Source organism: Paracoccidioides brasiliensis (assembly GCF_000150735.1).
Source record: "Paracoccidioides brasiliensis Pb18 unplaced genomic scaffold supercont2.3, whole genome shotgun sequence".
NCBI classification, from domain to species: domain Eukaryota; kingdom Fungi; phylum Ascomycota; class Eurotiomycetes; order Onygenales; family Ajellomycetaceae; genus Paracoccidioides; species Paracoccidioides brasiliensis.
The window spans coordinates 907,549-926,419 of NW_011371360.1; the positions used below are offsets into that span (position 1 = coordinate 907,549).

The 18,871-nt window shown below is 44.3% G+C and overlaps 4 protein-coding genes across 4 annotated transcripts; 2 read left to right on the forward strand and 2 right to left on the reverse strand.

Annotated features, from left to right (window-relative positions):
• Nucleotides 1–328: 328 nt before the first annotated feature.
• On the reverse strand, nt 329–538 carry PADG_02672 (uncharacterized protein; the record flags this gene model as incomplete). The annotated part of the gene is made up of 1 exon (XM_010759775.1): nt 329–538. The coding sequence occupies one exon, from the start codon at nt 536–538 to the stop codon at nt 329–331; it is 210 nt and encodes a 69-aa protein (XP_010758077.1).
• Nucleotides 539–6,029: 5,491 nt separating this feature from the next.
• Nucleotides 6,030–9,000, forward strand: PADG_02674 (uncharacterized protein; the record flags this gene model as incomplete). The annotated part of the gene is made up of 2 exons (XM_010759776.1): nt 6,030–7,104; nt 7,169–9,000. The coding sequence occupies 2 exons, from the start codon at nt 6,030–6,032 to the stop codon at nt 8,998–9,000; spliced, it is 2,907 nt and encodes a 968-aa protein (XP_010758078.1).
• Nucleotides 9,001–12,046: 3,046 nt separating this feature from the next.
• Nucleotides 12,047–13,128, forward strand: PADG_02675 (uncharacterized protein; the record flags this gene model as incomplete). Its single annotated transcript, XM_010759777.1, has 2 exons — nt 12,047–12,050; nt 12,086–13,128. The coding sequence occupies 2 exons, from the start codon at nt 12,047–12,049 to the stop codon at nt 13,126–13,128; spliced, it is 1,047 nt and encodes a 348-aa protein (XP_010758079.1).
• A 1,304-nt stretch (nt 13,129–14,432) lies between these two features.
• On the reverse strand, nt 14,433–16,185 carry PADG_02676 (uncharacterized protein; the record flags this gene model as incomplete). The annotated part of the gene is made up of 4 exons (XM_010760260.1): nt 14,433–15,335; nt 15,396–15,512; nt 15,609–15,926; nt 16,075–16,185. 4 exons carry the CDS (start codon nt 16,183–16,185, stop codon nt 14,433–14,435), a joined length of 1,449 nt encoding a protein of 482 aa, XP_010758562.1.
• Nucleotides 16,186–18,871: the final 2,686 nt, after the last annotated feature.

Consider the following 18,871-nt stretch of genomic DNA (forward strand, 5'->3'; position numbering starts at 1 on the left):
CGGCGAGGGCTCCACTCATTAAATTCCACTATGTTCCTTTTTTCTTCTATTTTTTTTTTTTTTTTTTTTTTTTTTGCCGCCGTTCGCAGATCGAGGTTCGCGATTACTACGCGACCAATAACGCGGACACTCACTCATCAAGGATCTTTCACCTTTGGCATAGTCAATGAAGAAATGAAATAATACATTCCACCCCTTGATCAACCTGAAACTCGGCTCAGATCCCGTTCATTGTTGAAATTGAAGAAGTTAAAAATGGATCGTTCACGCTGGAGAGTCTTGATATCCACTTGGAATGTTCCTTATGGGCTATGCACCGGCACTAAGTTTAATGATAGGCACCTTTTGATATTAAGGGACCTCTGCTCTGCTGTCCAGAACAATTGACGTGTTCAGAGCTGATGATATGAGTGGTGAACATGACTTCACCAAGACCTCGTTGCGCATGTGCGTGATAGGGTTGTTTCATCCGATCAAGGCCCAGCATGGCTATACTAGCCTCATTATTGTTGCCAATTGATTGATAATTCATCGACATGACCGGGGGCCCCAATACAAGACTATCAGCGATGCATCCGGAGTAAAGTCTCACCCAAACGTGTTTCGGTGACAATCAAGGATCGACCATGTGACCACGATCTGACTCCAATATGCCGCTATCATCTTCAGCTTCATCATGGATTCAACCGGCAACCCCCGGACTTTTTGACTTGGTACTTCAGACCTCGACCGCCGCCACCACCATGCGACTACCGAAATTCTAGGCACCTATCGAACACAGACAAGCAGGCTGTCTTGTTTGATGATTTTTTTTAAAAAAAAAATTTGTTGTTCCCCAATCCCTCAACCTTGAAGGAAAGCGATTGGTTGGCTTTCATGTTCAATAATAACTATAGACTTCAACTGTTGAAGTCAAACATATATCTCTGCAACCATTTTAAAACCTTGCCAGCCCAAACCACCTTCAGACAGGAAATGGGCGGCACAAACTTGATTGAACGAATGCTGCCCTCGTCATCCACGTGCCTCAGACCTCCAGAATTCACACTAAGCATCATCCATGCATCGCAAGAGCCGACTACCACATACTCAGCCCCAAGGACATACTTATCGCACGAAGCCCTTCTCTCTTTGAACAGGTCAGTGCCTCCTCCTGAGCAAACAGTTCCAAGCATACCTCCAGCCCCAGAATGCCAGAAATTGACCCGGTGCAGGGCATCGCCCTTAAAGAAAAATACCCGTTTCCGACATCTCATATCTCACACCTGCTTTTTCCATCTTTCAAATGGAATAATTGTCTGAAAACCGAGCTGTTATTCTTGCTTTCAGTTGCCTAACATTGCTACCATCTATTCTGTGGCTTTATTTGTAAGAAAGAGCTCCTAGTTGAAGTTAATTGGTATATGCCTTGGTTATACTTGAACAAATGGATCCTTCTCTTGCTTGTATTTACACTAGGCCTTACAGGCATACGACGGGGACGGGGCGGGAAATCAAGCCTCCACGTGTTTCCTGAAGCCAGTATCTTGGAAATCCTTCCCTATCTATAGGTATAGTCATCGATGCACTATCCAGTATTTATTTTTGGAATTACACAGCGGAGAGACCGATTCGCCTGGTATCTTGCTTTGAAAAAGAGAAAAGAGCTGGAGAAGACGGTGAATGGCCCCAATATCCTAAGAAAGGCAGATAAGTTCTGTATAATATGTTGCTGGTGACATTTTGGAAGGCTACCTTTCTTTCTCTTTGATCTAGTCCCTCGGTTGTACATATATTTGGTGTCGCAATCTCTAAAGGATTCTGTTCTCAAAACTATTCTATTTGTTTCTCTTGGCATCGACGGGACGCCCATTATATTTTCCCTGTCAGTTCTACGGATTCACCATGGATTCATGCTTGACATTTTGATTTTCCACTCAATCTCTTTGAGACAACAAAAACCGGAAAACACTTCTCGTGGCTGCCTCTATCGACGCCTAAAAAAATCGGTTGAGAGCCGGATTTCCCAAAGCAATCCTTCACCCTGCAATGGAGGGGCTAAGGCTCAACATCCCGTTCTGCTAGATTAAAATAATCGGCACTTTGTTAATATGCCGAGTTCACTTTTGCATTAAACTTGGCGGCTCCGCCCCCAAGTTTAAATCCGGGTGTGTCATCATATCATACCTAAAATATGGACTACCAGAAAATCATCTCCGCAAAGATGTAGGACGAATTCGTCATCTGCATATCATTATTCTCGATTGTCGAAACTTCTTTTCAGTTATTTCCCCGCACACAAGGAAACACACCTATTTTCCATTTTCAAGAGAGTTGCACTTTAGGTAGTATGCACAGTACAGATTGTATTCACAAAATCCAAAGCCACGTACTTCCTTCTAGCGTGTTCCTTTCTGTTGTTTGTACCCTTGGTCTCGTCATTTTGATTGGCTGGTTTACAAATATACTCATCTAGCTCCTAGTCTTGCGTACTGTACCGCAAGGATTATAATATAGATTCATATAGATACACATCTATATACCCTCTACGATACGAAGAGGAATCGTATAGTACGATATCGTATGATACGAGCACAAATTCATTCAAACTATCGGAGATGAACACAAAAACAAGGACATTCAAAATGCAATGAAAATACTATTTTTTGGTTGTGCACATCGCAGAAATAACCTAGTTATGGTATTTGCGACAACTACGGAGTGCAAAATAGCTATTTATAGATCAGGATCTCCCTTTCCAAGTTGTTCTTCACCAAGCTGGCTTCGCCCGTCAAGGGCATCGAGCTGTCAGTAAACAGCGCATATTCATATCTTTTCCCCAGCTTAGCGAATATATTCAGGCACGTATTTTTGCTTGCGCATGCAAGTGATTGACCAGAATCCTAACAAAAGGATTTAGAAACTTCTCCCGTACCAAGCATTTCTCCGTAATAACCCTTGTCTAACCACAATATGGTTTTGAACACACGACTACGTTTACAAGTACATGCACAAGCCTCCATGGTATGAATTCTTCCCCGTAGAACGGCGGAAAGGACGGTTCTGCAGATAAAAGCGTTTCAATCAGACATGGTAATAATAGTAGTAATGGCATAGGTTCGGTTATCTCAGGCATGATGAGAGCCCACTTGCAGGGAAGATTAGGGACGTCGAATGATGTTACGACACCAAAAAATTAAAACTCTCTGGAAAGTTGAGAAGTAACTATTTTCTCCCGTTGAAACCATTTTCTCATTTTCTCCCAATAACCTCGCATATCATTGCACCGTCGTGCAGCAGCAAAACAACGCTCTTTATGCAAGATGCAACTCGATCCCTAACTTAGACAGCAAGCAACTGAACATGATCTGTTGGAACTATGCATGATTGCGTCAGCTGGTATTGCTCATGCCGCCCAAACGTCATAATGAAAGATGTCAGACATTGAGATGATGTAGGAGAGGAGGGGTAATTGACGGCAAAAATTGTGGGGTTGAGGAGTGGTAAACGGCGCTGCATAAATTTTTTACATTTTCATTTTCATTTACTTTTTTTTTTTTTTTTTTTTTTTGTTTTTGTTTCTTTTTTAAACTCCTGGACCTTGGTGTCAACTGGTTTAATTTGACAGAGGTTATTTTATACAACCCGGTCCAGTATTTCTCTTCAGGAGTCTTTCCGTTATTTGCTGCTTGCAGTCTGTGCTGGCGGCTTACGCAGGATGTTTTTCAATGCTTCTTACGATCAGGTCTCTTCGGGAAGTTATCTGTTTTATGCTTTAAAGTTTCCAAGATCTCACTCCGACAACTTTCGTGTTTGAAACTTTAGCTAACTATCCTGGACCCCTCCCTTTCTCGTAATTCTCGTCTTTCTTTTTACCCAGAAACTCGACCAGGGTGAATGGAGTCTATGCTGCATGGATGCCCAAAATATTTTTAGAAATTCGACGGTTGTGGAAGAGGGATTTGTTTTATTGGCCTTGGGTAAAATCTGATTTCAGGATGTCATCATAGTCGGGGAGTTCCAAGTCTCCTGCGGGAAGTTTGTTCATGTTAAAAATGGGTTTTGAGGTCATGTGAAAGGTGACAATTTCTCCGGGGCTTCATCTGGTGGGCTGGAGTTTGGGCCAAGGGTGCAGTCTGATTTTCGCTCATTGGATCTATTCTTCTGGCTCTCAAGGCCAAGATTGCCCAAAATCACCACGTTCGCAGCAAAGGCAAGTCAAACTCCATTGTTTCGGCATAAATCCTGATTTCACGTAGCAGACGGGGTGAAGCTTTTTCTGTCTCTGGTTCATTAACAGCGGTTTCTTAGACGCAAGGAACAGCAAGCAATGGAAGAAGACCCAGTCGTTAGGTTTCAAGAATGTCCTGTTTGCTCTGACGTCAGCGGAAGTGCCAACTTGGTTGAAATTAGTATCTTGGATGCGGGAGAACCGGCCCCGTCTCGCACAGGCTTGCCCTGGCATGATAGAAATACCCTTCAACACAGTCGAAGCAAGATCTAGTTACCACGTAAAGAATCCCGGAGTTATAAACTTCGACCTGTTGCCTTAATCTGCTGGTAATGTAACAGTCACTCTTACCACACTGTTTGGAACAGTATTGGTATGTAATTCTTTTAAGGATTGATAATTACACCCCCTTACTGCGGGCCTCGGAAGGAGTCTTCAGAATAAGAGCAGAGAAATGCTGTATTTTTTGTCAGACTGTGTATACGCCATGCCTGATTCTGAATAACTAGTTAATTTTAGCGGTGTGTAAAGAGCCAGTTAAAGGGAGGAGTAATTATCAATCCCTTCTCTTTTAGCTTCGCTTTTAAATATCTAAGCGTGTTTTTTGATCCCAATCAACATTATTATGAATCATATTTATTAGTTAACTAGATTAATCTGTTATGATAAGATTGATAAATGAGAAATTTAAGTTCCTAAAACGTAGTGTGAAGCTGTTTGATAGGTAAGACATTTTTTCATATAACCTTTCAGCACATCATGAAATCAACAACGAGCATGTGCTGCTTTCTCATACTTCGGAGATTGCCCTTCATTTTGTGCGTCGGCTTTACCGCTAGGGCCACGCGATGCTTGATTGGTTGGAACCAAGCCATCGTAGGATCTAAAGAGAACGTTGAACATAGACGTTTTGCAGCTGTTAATTTAACTTTAAATAACTACTTCGCAAGAACCTTGGAATCCTTTCGGAATGCTCTCATGACCGCAATAGAACGGGTAAGCAAGATGTTTTCGGACAAGCGGCTACCTAATCACGTGCCTCGCCATAGAGTTCAAGATGTTTGGCTAGCCCTAGGGCTCAGCAACACGCTAAACCTTATCTCAACATCTTCGGAACCTCAATCTTCAAATCAATCTCCTAACTATCATCAGCGGCATGTTATGACATCCCCCAAGAGCTTCAATAGAAACGCTGAAGGGGAATTCATATGGGGGAACGAACGTTGATAGTCCCATCTGATCCCCCTGTAGTAGTTATGCAATAGTTATGGGTTTCCCATACATGCCCTTGTTCATCGGTCCGCCTGTCTTTAACCTCCCTCCACATCTTGGACCCGGTGGTGGTCAGCGAGAGCTCTGTCGCCCTTATGCGGGTCAATGAGAGAACTCGGGTATTCAGTGGCCCTTCTTCCCTTCCCCCCTTCTTTCCTAGTTTCCCGTCAGGAGAGAGAGGGAGAGTGCTCCTTCCCAAGTATTTGTGCCATGCCGCTGCTACATACGGCCTTGCGGGAAGGGGAATGGCGACCCGCCCAGCACCGGCAGTTCTTTCTTTCTCTTCGCCCGAGGCTGCCAGAAACGCGTTCCAGTGAATGAGCCCTCGAGGGAGACAACTCATTTATTTTTCCTCATCCGAGTCCTGTTGTTTTTGCTCAACAGCATACATATTATGTCCCTCCTAATCTCATTTCCATTTTCCATTTTCCATTTTCCATTTTCCATTTCCATTTCTTGATCGCAGTACAGATTTTATCTCCCGCATCTGCACATCAGCATAGACACAGCCAGGTCTCCATGTTAATTGCTTTTTGAATTGCTGAGTATGGTTTCAAGAGCATCCAGTAGTGCTGCAAGCCGACTGAAGAGAGCCAAATCCACCTCCTCGGTTAAATCGTACAGCAGCATCCCTCCTGTTCCAGATCTTATAGACCCTCAGACCGCGCATTACCATGCAATGGCTGCTGCTTCGGTTGCCATGAAACGCTCCAACCAACGGAGTTCTATGGATTTCAGAGACTCCTGCGACATATCTCGCTGTATTGATAGCGAGACAGATGGAGGGTTTTCTCGCGCTTCCAGACCGCGGAGCATCCGTTTCAGCACAGGTGATAACTCTAGCAAACATAACCGACAACCCTTCCAGTCTCCAAACTCCGTGATCTCTCCAAATAGCGACACAGCCGCCAGAAGCGATCCTTCTTTTCATGCTGTCGTCGAAGCACTCACTCCGCGAATGAGTGAGATGTCTGGGAGTGGAGACAGTGTTCCGTCGGTTCCGTCGGTTCCGTCGGTTCCATCGTCATATCGCAGGCTCCGCAAAGCCAAATCCATGTTTTTGACCCGCAAACATGCCTTCATATCATCGGATTCGTCTTACTCGCCCCATAGGGCCTATCGCTATACCGATAGCCCCGAAATGGGTCATCTCTCACGAGCCACTCTGCGACGATCCAAATCATTCTTTGGAACGGAAACTGCCCAACAGTCACACTCAGAACACATGAAAAGGTTGCAAAGTCATAATGCGGCGGTGCAGCTGGCTCGTGAACAATATTTAGAGTTGAAACAACCAATGCAAAGTAATGGAGCAGAATCTATTCTTAGCAAAAGAGGTCGACACCAGTCGAAACCTTTCAAAAAATCTCTTCGATCTTCGACTGACTGGGATGCCGAAAATTGCATTACATCTGACAGGCGGTCTCTCAAACTTGGCATCCTTCATCCAAGTGACAAAAATCAAAGTTCAAAATCTAGGATCTTTTCAGTCTCTATCAAAAATAGCCTGAAGCGTATATTTGGACGGAACTCGGTGGCGCAGGTAGATATGAATGCACCCTCTGAACGGCAACGTACTCGCAGATTAGGATTCAGTGATTTCATCAGTTCTGACTCCACTGGTATTGCCCCTCTTTTGTGATCCTAATTCAATCCACTTTTTAATGGTCTAATCTATGTATATAGGGACAACGAACTTCGGCAACCGCCCAGCTAGTGTGAGAACAATGAGAAGCTCAGACAGCTATGCATCAAGCTCGCGGGTCACCAGTTGGACAGATTCAACCACCGTCAGTACGATGGCGGCTAGAGACGCTGTATCTGACCGACATCGGCTTGCCATTATTCAAGAAATTGGTGCTCCACCAGAACCCATCCCATCTCCAACGTCTTTCCATTACAACGACGGATACTCTGTTTTCAGGAAGCCCTTGTGCACAGAGGGCAACAGTGATATCTCTTATGGGGTAGTTGACAGCCAGCGAGTATACTCTGCCCTAGTGAGACATATTGATGAGTCCCAACACCACAACGAAGGTGATGTTACTCCTAGAGCCGTAACAATCCGACGATCCATGTACAGCCCATCGTCGTCAGTCCATTCGCACCAAATGAGCAGTACCATTCGTCACATTCCAAGCGAGGTATCAATGAAAACCATCAGAGCTCTATCCGTAAGGCGAAGCGAATCACCAAGCTTACGAAGCCAGATGTCTGTCGGCTCAAGCTACCGCAGAGATGCACTTGGTTTTACTCCCCAAGAAGTCGCTCAGCGTAACGAAAACTTGAGTCGCCATCGTTCAAGAGAATCTTTGCGCGAGTCGAGACCTTACTTTTTCCAATCTGGCTCTAGAGCAAGAGCCGCGTTCCCGAACCCCCTGGTTCCTCCGCTGTTTTCCTCATATAAACGAGCGATGGGTTCGGAAGGTGATACTGGGAGCGTGATCATATCACGACCCGATGCCGTGGAGCGAACCCCCATCTCGCCAAGTGTCTATTCAAGAACAAGTGGAGAGACTCCGAGAAACAATGGAAGCCGGAGGGATTTGAGCTTTTCGGAATCAAGCGATGAGCGCGGCACCGTTACTATCCTCGCAAGTGAGAGGCTGCCATATAAGCCTAAGGAATACGGTGGTTATGCAAATGGCGATAGACCGACCAGGGGTAGTGCTGATTGGAAATCGTGGATGAGTTTGCAAATGGATCTTCTTGATGCCACTCCCGATAGCCTTACAATATCTCAATACTGCAAGATCCCTAACACGCATTACCGAGAAAGCACTCAAATCAACGACGAAATGTACGACAACAAGGCCGAAGAAATGCCACCTAAATTACACGACAGTGAATCGCCCGAGGAGGAATCTCCTCAAAGATCATCATCGTCGTCCTGTGCTGACCGGAGGCTCCCGCTAGTGGAATTAAAATCGTTTACGCGGAATAACTTCTCACGGCCACTACGGCTGTCTCCGGATATATCTATCTCCATTTCTCACGCGACTGCTCAAAGACCATCAGTGGTGGCTAGATCAGAGTCTCCTCGGAGTATCCATATCAAACGCGGCGACGGTGATTCCGAGCCAATTACCCCATCCAGTTCTCTTCCTCGAAAAAGTATATCCCGAAGTCCAAGCAGTTCTCCGTTGGTATACGCGAAGCCCAGGTATTCCGGCTCCGCTCTAACGCCAGTGACGCCCACGAAAGCTTCAAAGACGGAACGCAGTACGATGTCTGTTCAAAATACCACTGAAGAAGGTAGCCTGGCTGGCAAAGTAAACGAGGCTAGAAAACTAACGTATGCCACCAATTTTAGCTCTGTTCGGAACAAGAGAGATGATGGTCGAGTGAACAACGAGAATTCAAGGGGGGTTAGAAGAATCACGAAGAACGACTTGTCAGCTCTTGGAGACATCCATTCGACGATTAGCAGCAAGCGTATGGTGGATATATTTTTAAGTCAGAGAAGACGACAACAAATGGGCGTAGCAGAAAACACCACGGAGAACGCTTTTCTCTAGTCCCGTTCCAACTTTGCCACATCAAGCCAGTGAATGGCAATCTCTCATAGAGGCACATGTCTTGCATCACTTTCCACTCAGCTAACGAAGCTATGGTAAGGCGTCATGGAGCAGTCTTTTTCTGTTGTGGGCTTTTGAAGAGGTAGCATAATTACCATTCATATCTGTCTATGATATCCGTCCGTTTTCCACTCTCCGCTGTTTGGTTACCCCCTGGCTTGGAGACATGCAGAAACACAGGCACTCTTTTACGTTATCCATTCTGTCTCTCTTTAATGTCCGCAATGCCGCACTCCTTCTTCCATTTTCTATATAACCCGAATAGCGCTCTGTACATTACATGCATACATACCTATACGTAAAGCTGTTCTCATCCTTTAAGCAACCGTTCAGGTATCGCAAGCAATTTTGAGTGGTGCCAGAACTACTTTATAGTCTCAGTGCATAGCGCACACCTTTAGAGATCCCATTAAAGATGATGATGATGATGATGATGATGATGATGATGATGATAATGTTAACGTACTTCACTTCTGAGCGGCGAACACCACCAAGCGGTGGATTCTCTCTGAAATCATCAAATACTCAACTATCTTCAACGCATCATTTCTTTACATTTTTCTTCAAATTGTCTTTATCAAAAATCTCACATACAGTTGATCATTGCTGTATACAAATCAAAAAATTATAAAACATTAATTAAAGATGATACATGAAGTTATTCAAGAACACGAGATTATGAAGATGATATCTGAAACTTGGATGAGACTGACTTTGCAATGAGATTTTGTAGTCTTCAAAGTCATTACTGCAGCTGAGTACAGTGAGAGATAATGTACAGTTTATTCAAAAAAAAATTTATGTCATAATTATTGAATGTATAGAATCAAAAGAGTGTTTTATTTTATCAGTGATGATTTTTAAAGAAAGAAATATCAAGCAGCTTGATATTAAAAATCAGCTTCTCAGAATTGAAGAATAAGCTATAAGTGCTAATGGGCTAAATCACTGATGTAATAGATCTATACTGATTTAAGAAGGTATTTAAGTTCCGAATAATCACAGTATCAACTGACTGTAGAATTTAATAATTTTTATACAGTTGATATTATCTATCTCTGCATATATCTTCATATATCTTATCTTCTTCAATTACCAGCTATTGATAATTTTTTGAAAAAGCTGATAAAGAAATAATAATTGCAGAAATAATTATATTAATAAAAATAATTTTCTTTCTCTTTATCTATCTGTATGTAAGAAGATCTACATGTCAAAAATTAACTTTCAACTGTATACATCAACACCAACCATCCATCACTATCATCATTAATCAACGATGAGGGCTTAACGTCTTCAGCATTTCAAACATTCAAATTACTTGCCAGCTTGATCCTAGGATTCATCACCTGTAGAGAAGTTATAATAAAAAGAGACAGCTATGCTCAATGTCTCATCTTCAGCATCTTGAGAAGGGCTGCACAGAGGACTCTGAATACAAATCTCCTTCTTCACCAAGAAATCAAGATTCTACAAGCAGAGAATGAGTGGAAGACAAAGAGAAAGACACAGAGACATGCTACCTCTAGATCGGGATACTATTCTATTAATATTTTTCAATATTTAAGCGGGTGTTGGTTGTTGAAAACGTTGAAAATTTGATGATTTTCACAGAGAGAATCCGCTGCTTCGGTAGTGTCCGCCGCTCGGTGGTGTGATGATGATGATGATGATGATGATGATGATGATGATGATGATATCACTAACAAAACACCCTGTCACGTCATTTCTTGCCGTGCGTTAACTAATTCCAGCTGAAGCAGCTTAGTCATCAGCCTTTCCGCCGTTTGGTCGAAGTTAGTTGCTTCATCGAATAAGGTGAACCATCCAATCAGTTAAGCCCGAAACGTTTGAGGGAAAAGTCTTCGAACTTTTCCCGCCCCCCGAAACTTCCTCCTGCGCTTCGCAAGAGCGAGCTAACCCTTTTTTTTTTATTTTTTTTATTTTTTATTTTTTTTTATTATTATTTCGTTGGCTTTGGGTTAGACCTTCCCCTTCTCCTTCCCCTTCTCCTTCTCCTTCCCCTTCCCCGGCCCAAAACACTTTGAATGGATAACTTTGTGAAGATAAAGGAAGTGGCAGTGCATGGCTCCGGCATAAGTTAGTTACTTAGCATCAACTTGCATAAGTTTAGTGACGCGGCGGCGCTTAGGGCTGGGCCATGTGGTAGGGAGCTAAGGAGCAGAGCCGCCATGACCGCGTTTGAGTATACATAACATATACATATACACATACATACATACATATATACATAGTGCGCCTGTCCCCGCTATCTCTCTCTGGCCAACAGAGGCTGACGGTAAATGCTCCGCGCAACGGAGTATACAGTCCAGAGCGACGACGCCGTTGGTCCTTGTCACGGTTTAGGTTTGCCTCTGTCGGCAAGGGTGAAGGCAATTTTGGTTCCCCGATGCTAGTCTTTCCGGCCCCTCTGCCATTTTACACTTCTTGCAACAATGATATATAGTTCGAAATGAGGAGGTTTAAATTGACCTCATTCAATTCTCCCTGGGGCTTTTTAGTCTTTGCGTCATTTCTCCTCCTGTTGCTCTTTGGTCCCCGTTCCGTTCGTTTTATAGCCTCGAACCCCCTCGCATCTCCTGCGTAAAATTCTCCCACTAACTACAAGCAACCGCAAGCAACCGCAAGCAACCGCAGACGTCGAGAATTACCTTGAAGACAGCCCAGCCTACTTGTCAAACGAACACCTCGGCATAGGGTTCGTTCAAGTCTCAGATCAAAGTTGCATTCCAGGTGTTAACAGAAATCTACCTGCTCTCGGAAGGAAAACACAGCAAGACAAAGTGTTGTACCCAAAGAGAACAAAAAAAAAATTAATAATAATAATAATAAGAAGAAGAAGAAAAAGAAGAAGAAGAAGAAGAAGAAGAAGAAGAAGAAGAAGAAGAAAATAATAAATAAATAAAAAATATAAAAAAGAATAAAAAAATAGCCGCCCCTGGATAGGTCGTCCCACTTAACCGCCATGGGTATGTCTCCTTTAGCAGTCCCATCTGTTTTCCAGACGATGCTAACCGCCCCAAAGCAGAAGACACGACCACCTGGCTCATGCTGCTGCTGCCCGTCTTCTTCTGTGTGATGGCGGTCACGCTGACCAGCTCGTTGTCGTTTACCGCACAGAGGCCTGCAATGACGCGCATCGAGTTCCTCATAAATGCCGGCTACATCGTCATGAACTGCACCATGATTGTGTTCCTTGCCTGCCAGTGGGTTTCCTACGAGGTTGCCATCAGCGGGCTGGATAGACGCTTTCCCAACATCATACGAGTCCAGAGCCTGCTGTCGCACACATTATCCGCCTTTTTCCTGGCGCTGTTGATCTTCTACGGCGCTTGGCGTCTCACGAGACATAGATCCCCAGAGAGCACCTACCCCAACAGCAGCGCCGCGATGCATCAGCTCTACTGCACATTCATCCTGAGCGCTGCCTGGATAATCACGTATCCCTCCGCGCAAGCCAAACAGAGCCATGCCGAATGGGACGACTTCTCCGACGCAGGGAAATATCCGGAACTCCAAGCCAGTCTCCGGCGACTCGCAAATCTCCACATTGGCCTCTTGATTTTTGGATGGGTGGTGGCCTACTTGGGACTGACCACCTTCAGCCGTGCTCTATCCACATTTCAATCTCAGGTGTGGGATTATTTCCACCCCCCGTCCAATTTTCGACACGCAATAGCCACCCGAGGATATTCACCGCATCCATGGGCCCGGCTCGAACCTCCTGATGTCGAAGCGCAGTCTCTCGGCAACAGCTCCGTCTTCGAAATGAAACACCCCAGTAACGTCTCCGTCTCCGTCGCCGGCGGCGGCGGCGGCGGCGGTCCCCAGGATAACAAAGCGTCGCATCCTGCCGCGGGAGCACACGCTGCATCTCCGGATCCCGTCTCACGGCTAGGCCCACCTGCACCGGCGTTCATCGGCTCACAGTCACCATCCCTAAGTTCGTGGTCGACGGATTCGCCAAACCTAACCCCCCCGCTACCCACTCCAAGTCCAAGCCAGCGCTGCTTTTTCTCATCGTGGTGGAGTCGCGCGTCGACTTGAGCACCTGCAAGTTGAGTATGTCGCAAGCAATATATGTATTTATGGTGTACGGTATGTATAAACTTCGCGTAGCCTCGTCTTAACCCGAGCACATGCTCACGAATATATATATATATATATATATATATATCTACGTTATTTACTGAGATTTTAAAGATACGCAGGGTTTTTGACATCATGAAAGGTTTAATGGATATTTAATTGGAGATACGAAGGAGTTGGGGATATAATATTTTGTCTCTGTCGATTCTTCTCCTGGTTTACTGGAAGGAGGGAGGAAGGGAGGATGGGTTATATCCTGAGTTCCATATAGAGTATGGACAGCTTTCGCTTTCGCTTTCGCTTTCACTTTCACTTGTACAGATTGGGATATCCAGTCCGCTCGTTTCGTGTTCCATGGCAGGTTAATATCTCCCTGTATCATTTCTCACGTTGTATGCAACAATTGTATTTGCTACTCATCTACATTGTTATCCGAACTACTGCAAAACGACGCATTTATAACCCCACACCCGAAATACACATGCATGTATGTATATTGGCAAGAGGAAGAACTGAATATCCATTCAATAGCCTAGCATTTCTGCCGTGTGGACCTTTATCCCAGGGGTGAAAAATGGAACAGCACCACAGCGTGAGAAAATGTTCAATCAAATTAAACCCCATTTCCGGTTTCGTCTCTTGCCACGGCCCGGTTTCAGAGCGTGAGAAACAAAGAAATAATTAAAAGTTAAAGCAGGCAGGCGTTAAAAAACGTAGGGATACTTTGGGAAACCAGATTGTTCCCAAAGTTTCTCTTATTCTATTGAGCAGCTCACAAATTCACGTTACATGGGGGTAGGCAAGGTGTCTCTTCAAATCTAACTAATGAGAGAAAACGAACTGGGTGTGACCGGGTTTAAAATCGAACGCATCGATCAGAATGAGGGAAAGGGTTGTTTTATAAGGGGTTCAGCGAAATGATTTCGTCGGTACGGTACATAGAAACAGCTACCCAAAAAAAAAAAAAAAAAAAAAAAAATAAGGGAAAGGAAAGGACGGAAACGAAAGAAGGTCAAGTTTAATCTCTATGACAAGGAATATAGACGGTGAATATGCTTGGCTTGGGGATTCTTCATTTACAAAAAGAAGGGTGACTGGATAGAAAAGATCTTGAAGATACATGCCAAAAGGAAGGGTGTAGAACGGGTTATAATTTTTTGGGGAGGCTATTTTTTAATATCACTTTTTATTTTGTAGGAGCACGATGTTTTTCTTTTTTTTTTTTTTAATATTTTCTTTTTCAACATCGAAAATCATCTCACTCAATGACAATAATTAGCTGGGAAGCTCCCCTTCATACCCTTCAGCTCACCCTCCCACCAGTCATCAGTGCTGTCGGTCTTCTTAAGTACCCGAATGCGATCGCCTTCTCGAAACGCAAGGTCCCCAGCTCCCTGGCCGGGAAAGTCGTAGAGGGCGGTTACGAACACGGCATGGCTGGAAGCTGCGCGTGGAGGTGGAGGTGGAGGTGGGGGCTTCTTCTTAGCTGCCGCTGCGGCCATCTGCGTCATGCCCAGAGAACCTCCACCAGCTCCAGAGGGTTGCCTCTCGCGACTAAAGTAGTCCATCCGTGGGCCGGCGGGGGTATAGCCGGATGGAGTAACGCCGGCGGATGTGTTGGTGTTGGTAGAATAATCTGAGATTTCGGACGGGGGACCGCTGCTGATTGGGGGGGAGTACCTGGGTTTGGTGAAAGAGATTGCATTGATGGATGGTGGGGAGTGGTCGTTTGAGCGTGGTTTTGATTCGAAGACGGGCGAGGGCGGGCGGATGTTGCTGATGGGGGAAGCGGATGATTTGCAAATGACGGACTGGCTGCTGGGACGGCGGGATCCCAGGCCATTTGGGTATGTACCGTTTCTGTGCTCCTCGGAGGTTCTGGATTGTCGTGAGCCCCTGCGGTAGGCGACGCAGCCAATGGATTCCACTTCGCGCTGGGCTGGGAGAATATCTCGTTCCCAGGTTTGGATTATCAGGTCCATTGGGGGTGGTGGGGAAGGGAAATTTTCTTGTTCACAGTAGTTGTGAAGGGTCGTGTAGTAGAGTGCAAGGAGATTGTTTTGAATATCAATCTGTGCAGCCAGCAGGTGCGGGAGTATGGAGAATGTGGCAGTGATCAGTGGTGGAAGATGCGTGCGAAGATGCTCATCTGCTGCATTGTATTCCTGTTATGATTTTGTTAGTACTGTGGTCCAGGTTGTTCAATATGGAGTATGGGTACAGACATCTTTTGCTCTACTTAAGTCTATCTCAGCCTTGGCTAAAGCAGAATTATCTCTATCTGACCGCTTCATCTTTCTCCGAGAAGTGTCCACTCGGTTTTGGTAACGCTCAAAATCCAGCTGGAATGGAACATCCATTAGTATCAAGCATCAACAAGGGAGACATCCCCAACATAGTTTATTCCGTATATTCGCAGGGTGGATAATCCCACGAACCTTCTTGTCATCACGCTTCTTGATGATTTTCTTCATGGGTTGCAGATAGTCCTTGGCGTTCATTGCCGGTTTGATCATTCTCTCATCCACGCTGTTTATTTCGGTCAGCAGCTCAGTCTTCAATTCCTCGTATGCCTCGTTGAGTCGAGAGGTCCTTGCAAGGGTAACCTCTGGTGTCTCTACGGGAGAGTGGGAGGTTGAGGGCTCTGAGGACCCGACTATTGGGTTGTAAAGGGAGTCGAATTCCTGAACGAGGCGGGATTGATAGGTGAGAATAGACATCCACGCATCGCGCCATGCTTTGCACGAGTCGATAACCTATCGACATAGGCAAATGTCAGAACCGTTGTTTAATAATTTTGTATTTCTCTCGTTTACACCCATCCCTTCAACCCAACTTGGCTCTTGGAGATATATAGAAACAGAGGAGAGGAGGGGGGAGGAATGAAAGGGGATTTCAGCGCACCCTGGCCAGAAGTTTATCAGCATCATCGAAATCCTTGAGCAGAACGGAAACATGGCTGTCGTCCGCGGACCGCTTCATAAATTTCCCAAATTGCCTGTGCACCGAATTCATCGTGTTGGTTCCAAAGGGATGCAGGGGAGGGATCCAATTCGATCTTTGATATGATCACACCGGACCGCGGGAGGTCCTAAATGGTGAGCGGGACGGAGAACGACACGTTTTTTGTTTTTTGATTCTGTATAAAAAAAAAGGTGGGGGGGGGGGGGGGGGAAGAATGGTGGAAGTCGTTCAAAAGAGCATGGACGAGAATGAGATCGCCGTGTAAAGGGGAGAAGACAGACAGGGCAGCAAGGAATTGTGCGGGTGCAACAGGATGCGTCAACAGTGGAGATGTCTGTTGAACGGGGATGGTTTCAGTGTGCAGTGACAGTTCTTGGGCTGACCGGGTGAGACAGGATGAGAGGATTTGCGATAGGCCGACAGACAGCAGACACAGCAGACAGAGGGGAACAGGGAGAGTCCAGGACAAGGCAGAAACAGCTGGAATCAAGAACTAGCGAGCAGCTGTGGTTTAGTAAGCGAGCTAGTCAGTTAGTGAGATAATATTTAAAGTGGTTTGCAGCGTCCAAAAAAAAAAAAAAAAGAAAAGAAAAGAAAAGAAAAGAGAGTGGGTGGTTGGTGTTAGAGCGAGTGGAGACTTGACCCGAGGGGGGGGAACAGAAACGAGAGACTAGAAAATATCTTGGCGGTTGATCAGTGGGACAGGACAAGACATGGGAATGAAACGGAATTGAGATGGAATCGGGATGCAATTGACAATGGAGATTGAGACGAGATGAGACGATATAAGATATCTGAGGGGGGAGGAGGGAGAGGGAGAAGGGGGGAGAGGGGAGGGATGCAGCGAATGTAGCGGTTGAGAGATGAATGATAGTTTGATGGAAGAAGCATTTGCCAAAACGCCAGGGGGAGGAGATAAAAATATAAAGCATAGAAAAGTATTATTAATAAACCAAGTTGCCACAACTAACCAAATAACCCAGCTTAAATAACTAGTCTGCGAGTTATAACTAATTGCTAAATAGCTAGCTAATTTATTCATTTAGTTACCGGCTCGTCCTCTTTATTAGCCTATGAATATCTAACGTAATTCAACCACCGAGCCGGGCGTCTTTCGATCCCGAATCCCAACATCTACTTAGCAAAATTATTCAATATGCGAGCCTCCTCCAGCAACGAAGTTCCCAGTCACTTGTATTAAAGGCCTATGAAAATCAAGCATACGAGGACTCGACTGTTTGAGCTGCGGCTAAAACCTATGGACGTTTTCTCACACTACAAGAGCAGACAGACTTCAGGTTCCAATCTCTAGATGACATTCATGAACCGGCGCTTCTGGATCATGACTGTCTGAGAGATGGTCAATTTACTGCTTGCAGAGTGTTCCTTTAGCAGATTTATTAAATGGTACTTTGAATCAAGGACAATGCAAGAATTCAATAATAATGGGATTATACAAAGTGATTGAAAGTGATAAACAATACTATTAACAAAAGGGTACGAGATGGGTGTCGGACAATATATACAGCTTTGATATAACAGTCATCGCCGCAGCTTTAGGATCAGAGCTGGGGAAACAGAGCAAGTCAGCTTTCGTGCAGTCAAAGTAGCATTGAGAGCAAAGCAGCTATGATAGAGATAGTCAATTACAGCCTAAGCTCCATCTCTTAACGATGATTCTACTGAGGAGTAAGCTTTCAACTGTAAAAGCCTATAATATAAGCAGCGGCTGTCAGCCGACTTAAATACATCATAGCTGTGGTGGAAGCTGAACTGCAGATAAGCTTAACTTAACATATCGGCAAAAGATATTTCAATAGACATATTTTAAGACTGGTGTGATCAGCAGATACAGACCAATGACTATAAATAAATAGAGCAATTATAATACAGTTGGCTTTTAAAGTTTTATATACATTTTTTATTTACCTTTCTTCTCTGCTTGTAGCGTCGTTGTTAAATATGCGTTATTTATTATGATTAAAAAAACTATAAAAGTGAAAAGATAAATATACACGTTAATTATATTAATGAGAAGTTTCTAGTCGACTGGTTATATAATAATTAGATAAAAAGTCTGAACAATACTATTATAAGAAGTAAATTTAAAATCAACGATTCGATGTTATATAATTTAATTTACAAGAGATTTTTACTTAAAATGCTTAAATTTTAAGTTTTTGCTCCTTTAAAGTTTGCTTATAAATTTTATAAACCTTATTTCTTTGAAACATTCAAAACGCTTTGTATCATTGAACCTAATTGAAACAGTGAAACCAGTAGAGGTAAATAATTAACTAGTCATACCATCCCTTTTTAATCGATTCGATTAAAATTTAATTAGCTAGAAAATACCATAATCATAGTATTATTATATCAACAAAAGGCAATATAAGCTGGAAGCTATCAATATTAGGAAAAAAAAAAGAAAAAAAGAGGAAGAAACGGGAGTTGTGAAGTTCAAAGAAACAATTGTGACTACTTGGTTTGATCAAATGATGAGACAGCCGCTGACTGGTTACCTCAGTGTCATGTTCAGCTAAACTAGCAGCTGACATGAAGTGCCATCATTTCTACGCTGAATGGTAGGAAGACTGTTTCTGTCCTCAGCTCGAGAGGACATAAGCATCTGAACAACTGCATGGATTTGTTTGAGACCCAATCTTTCAAGTGGGGGAGAATCAGAGCCGGCCACCGAGCAGCGGCGTACGGGCTCCGTCGGTCCAGTCGGGGTTTG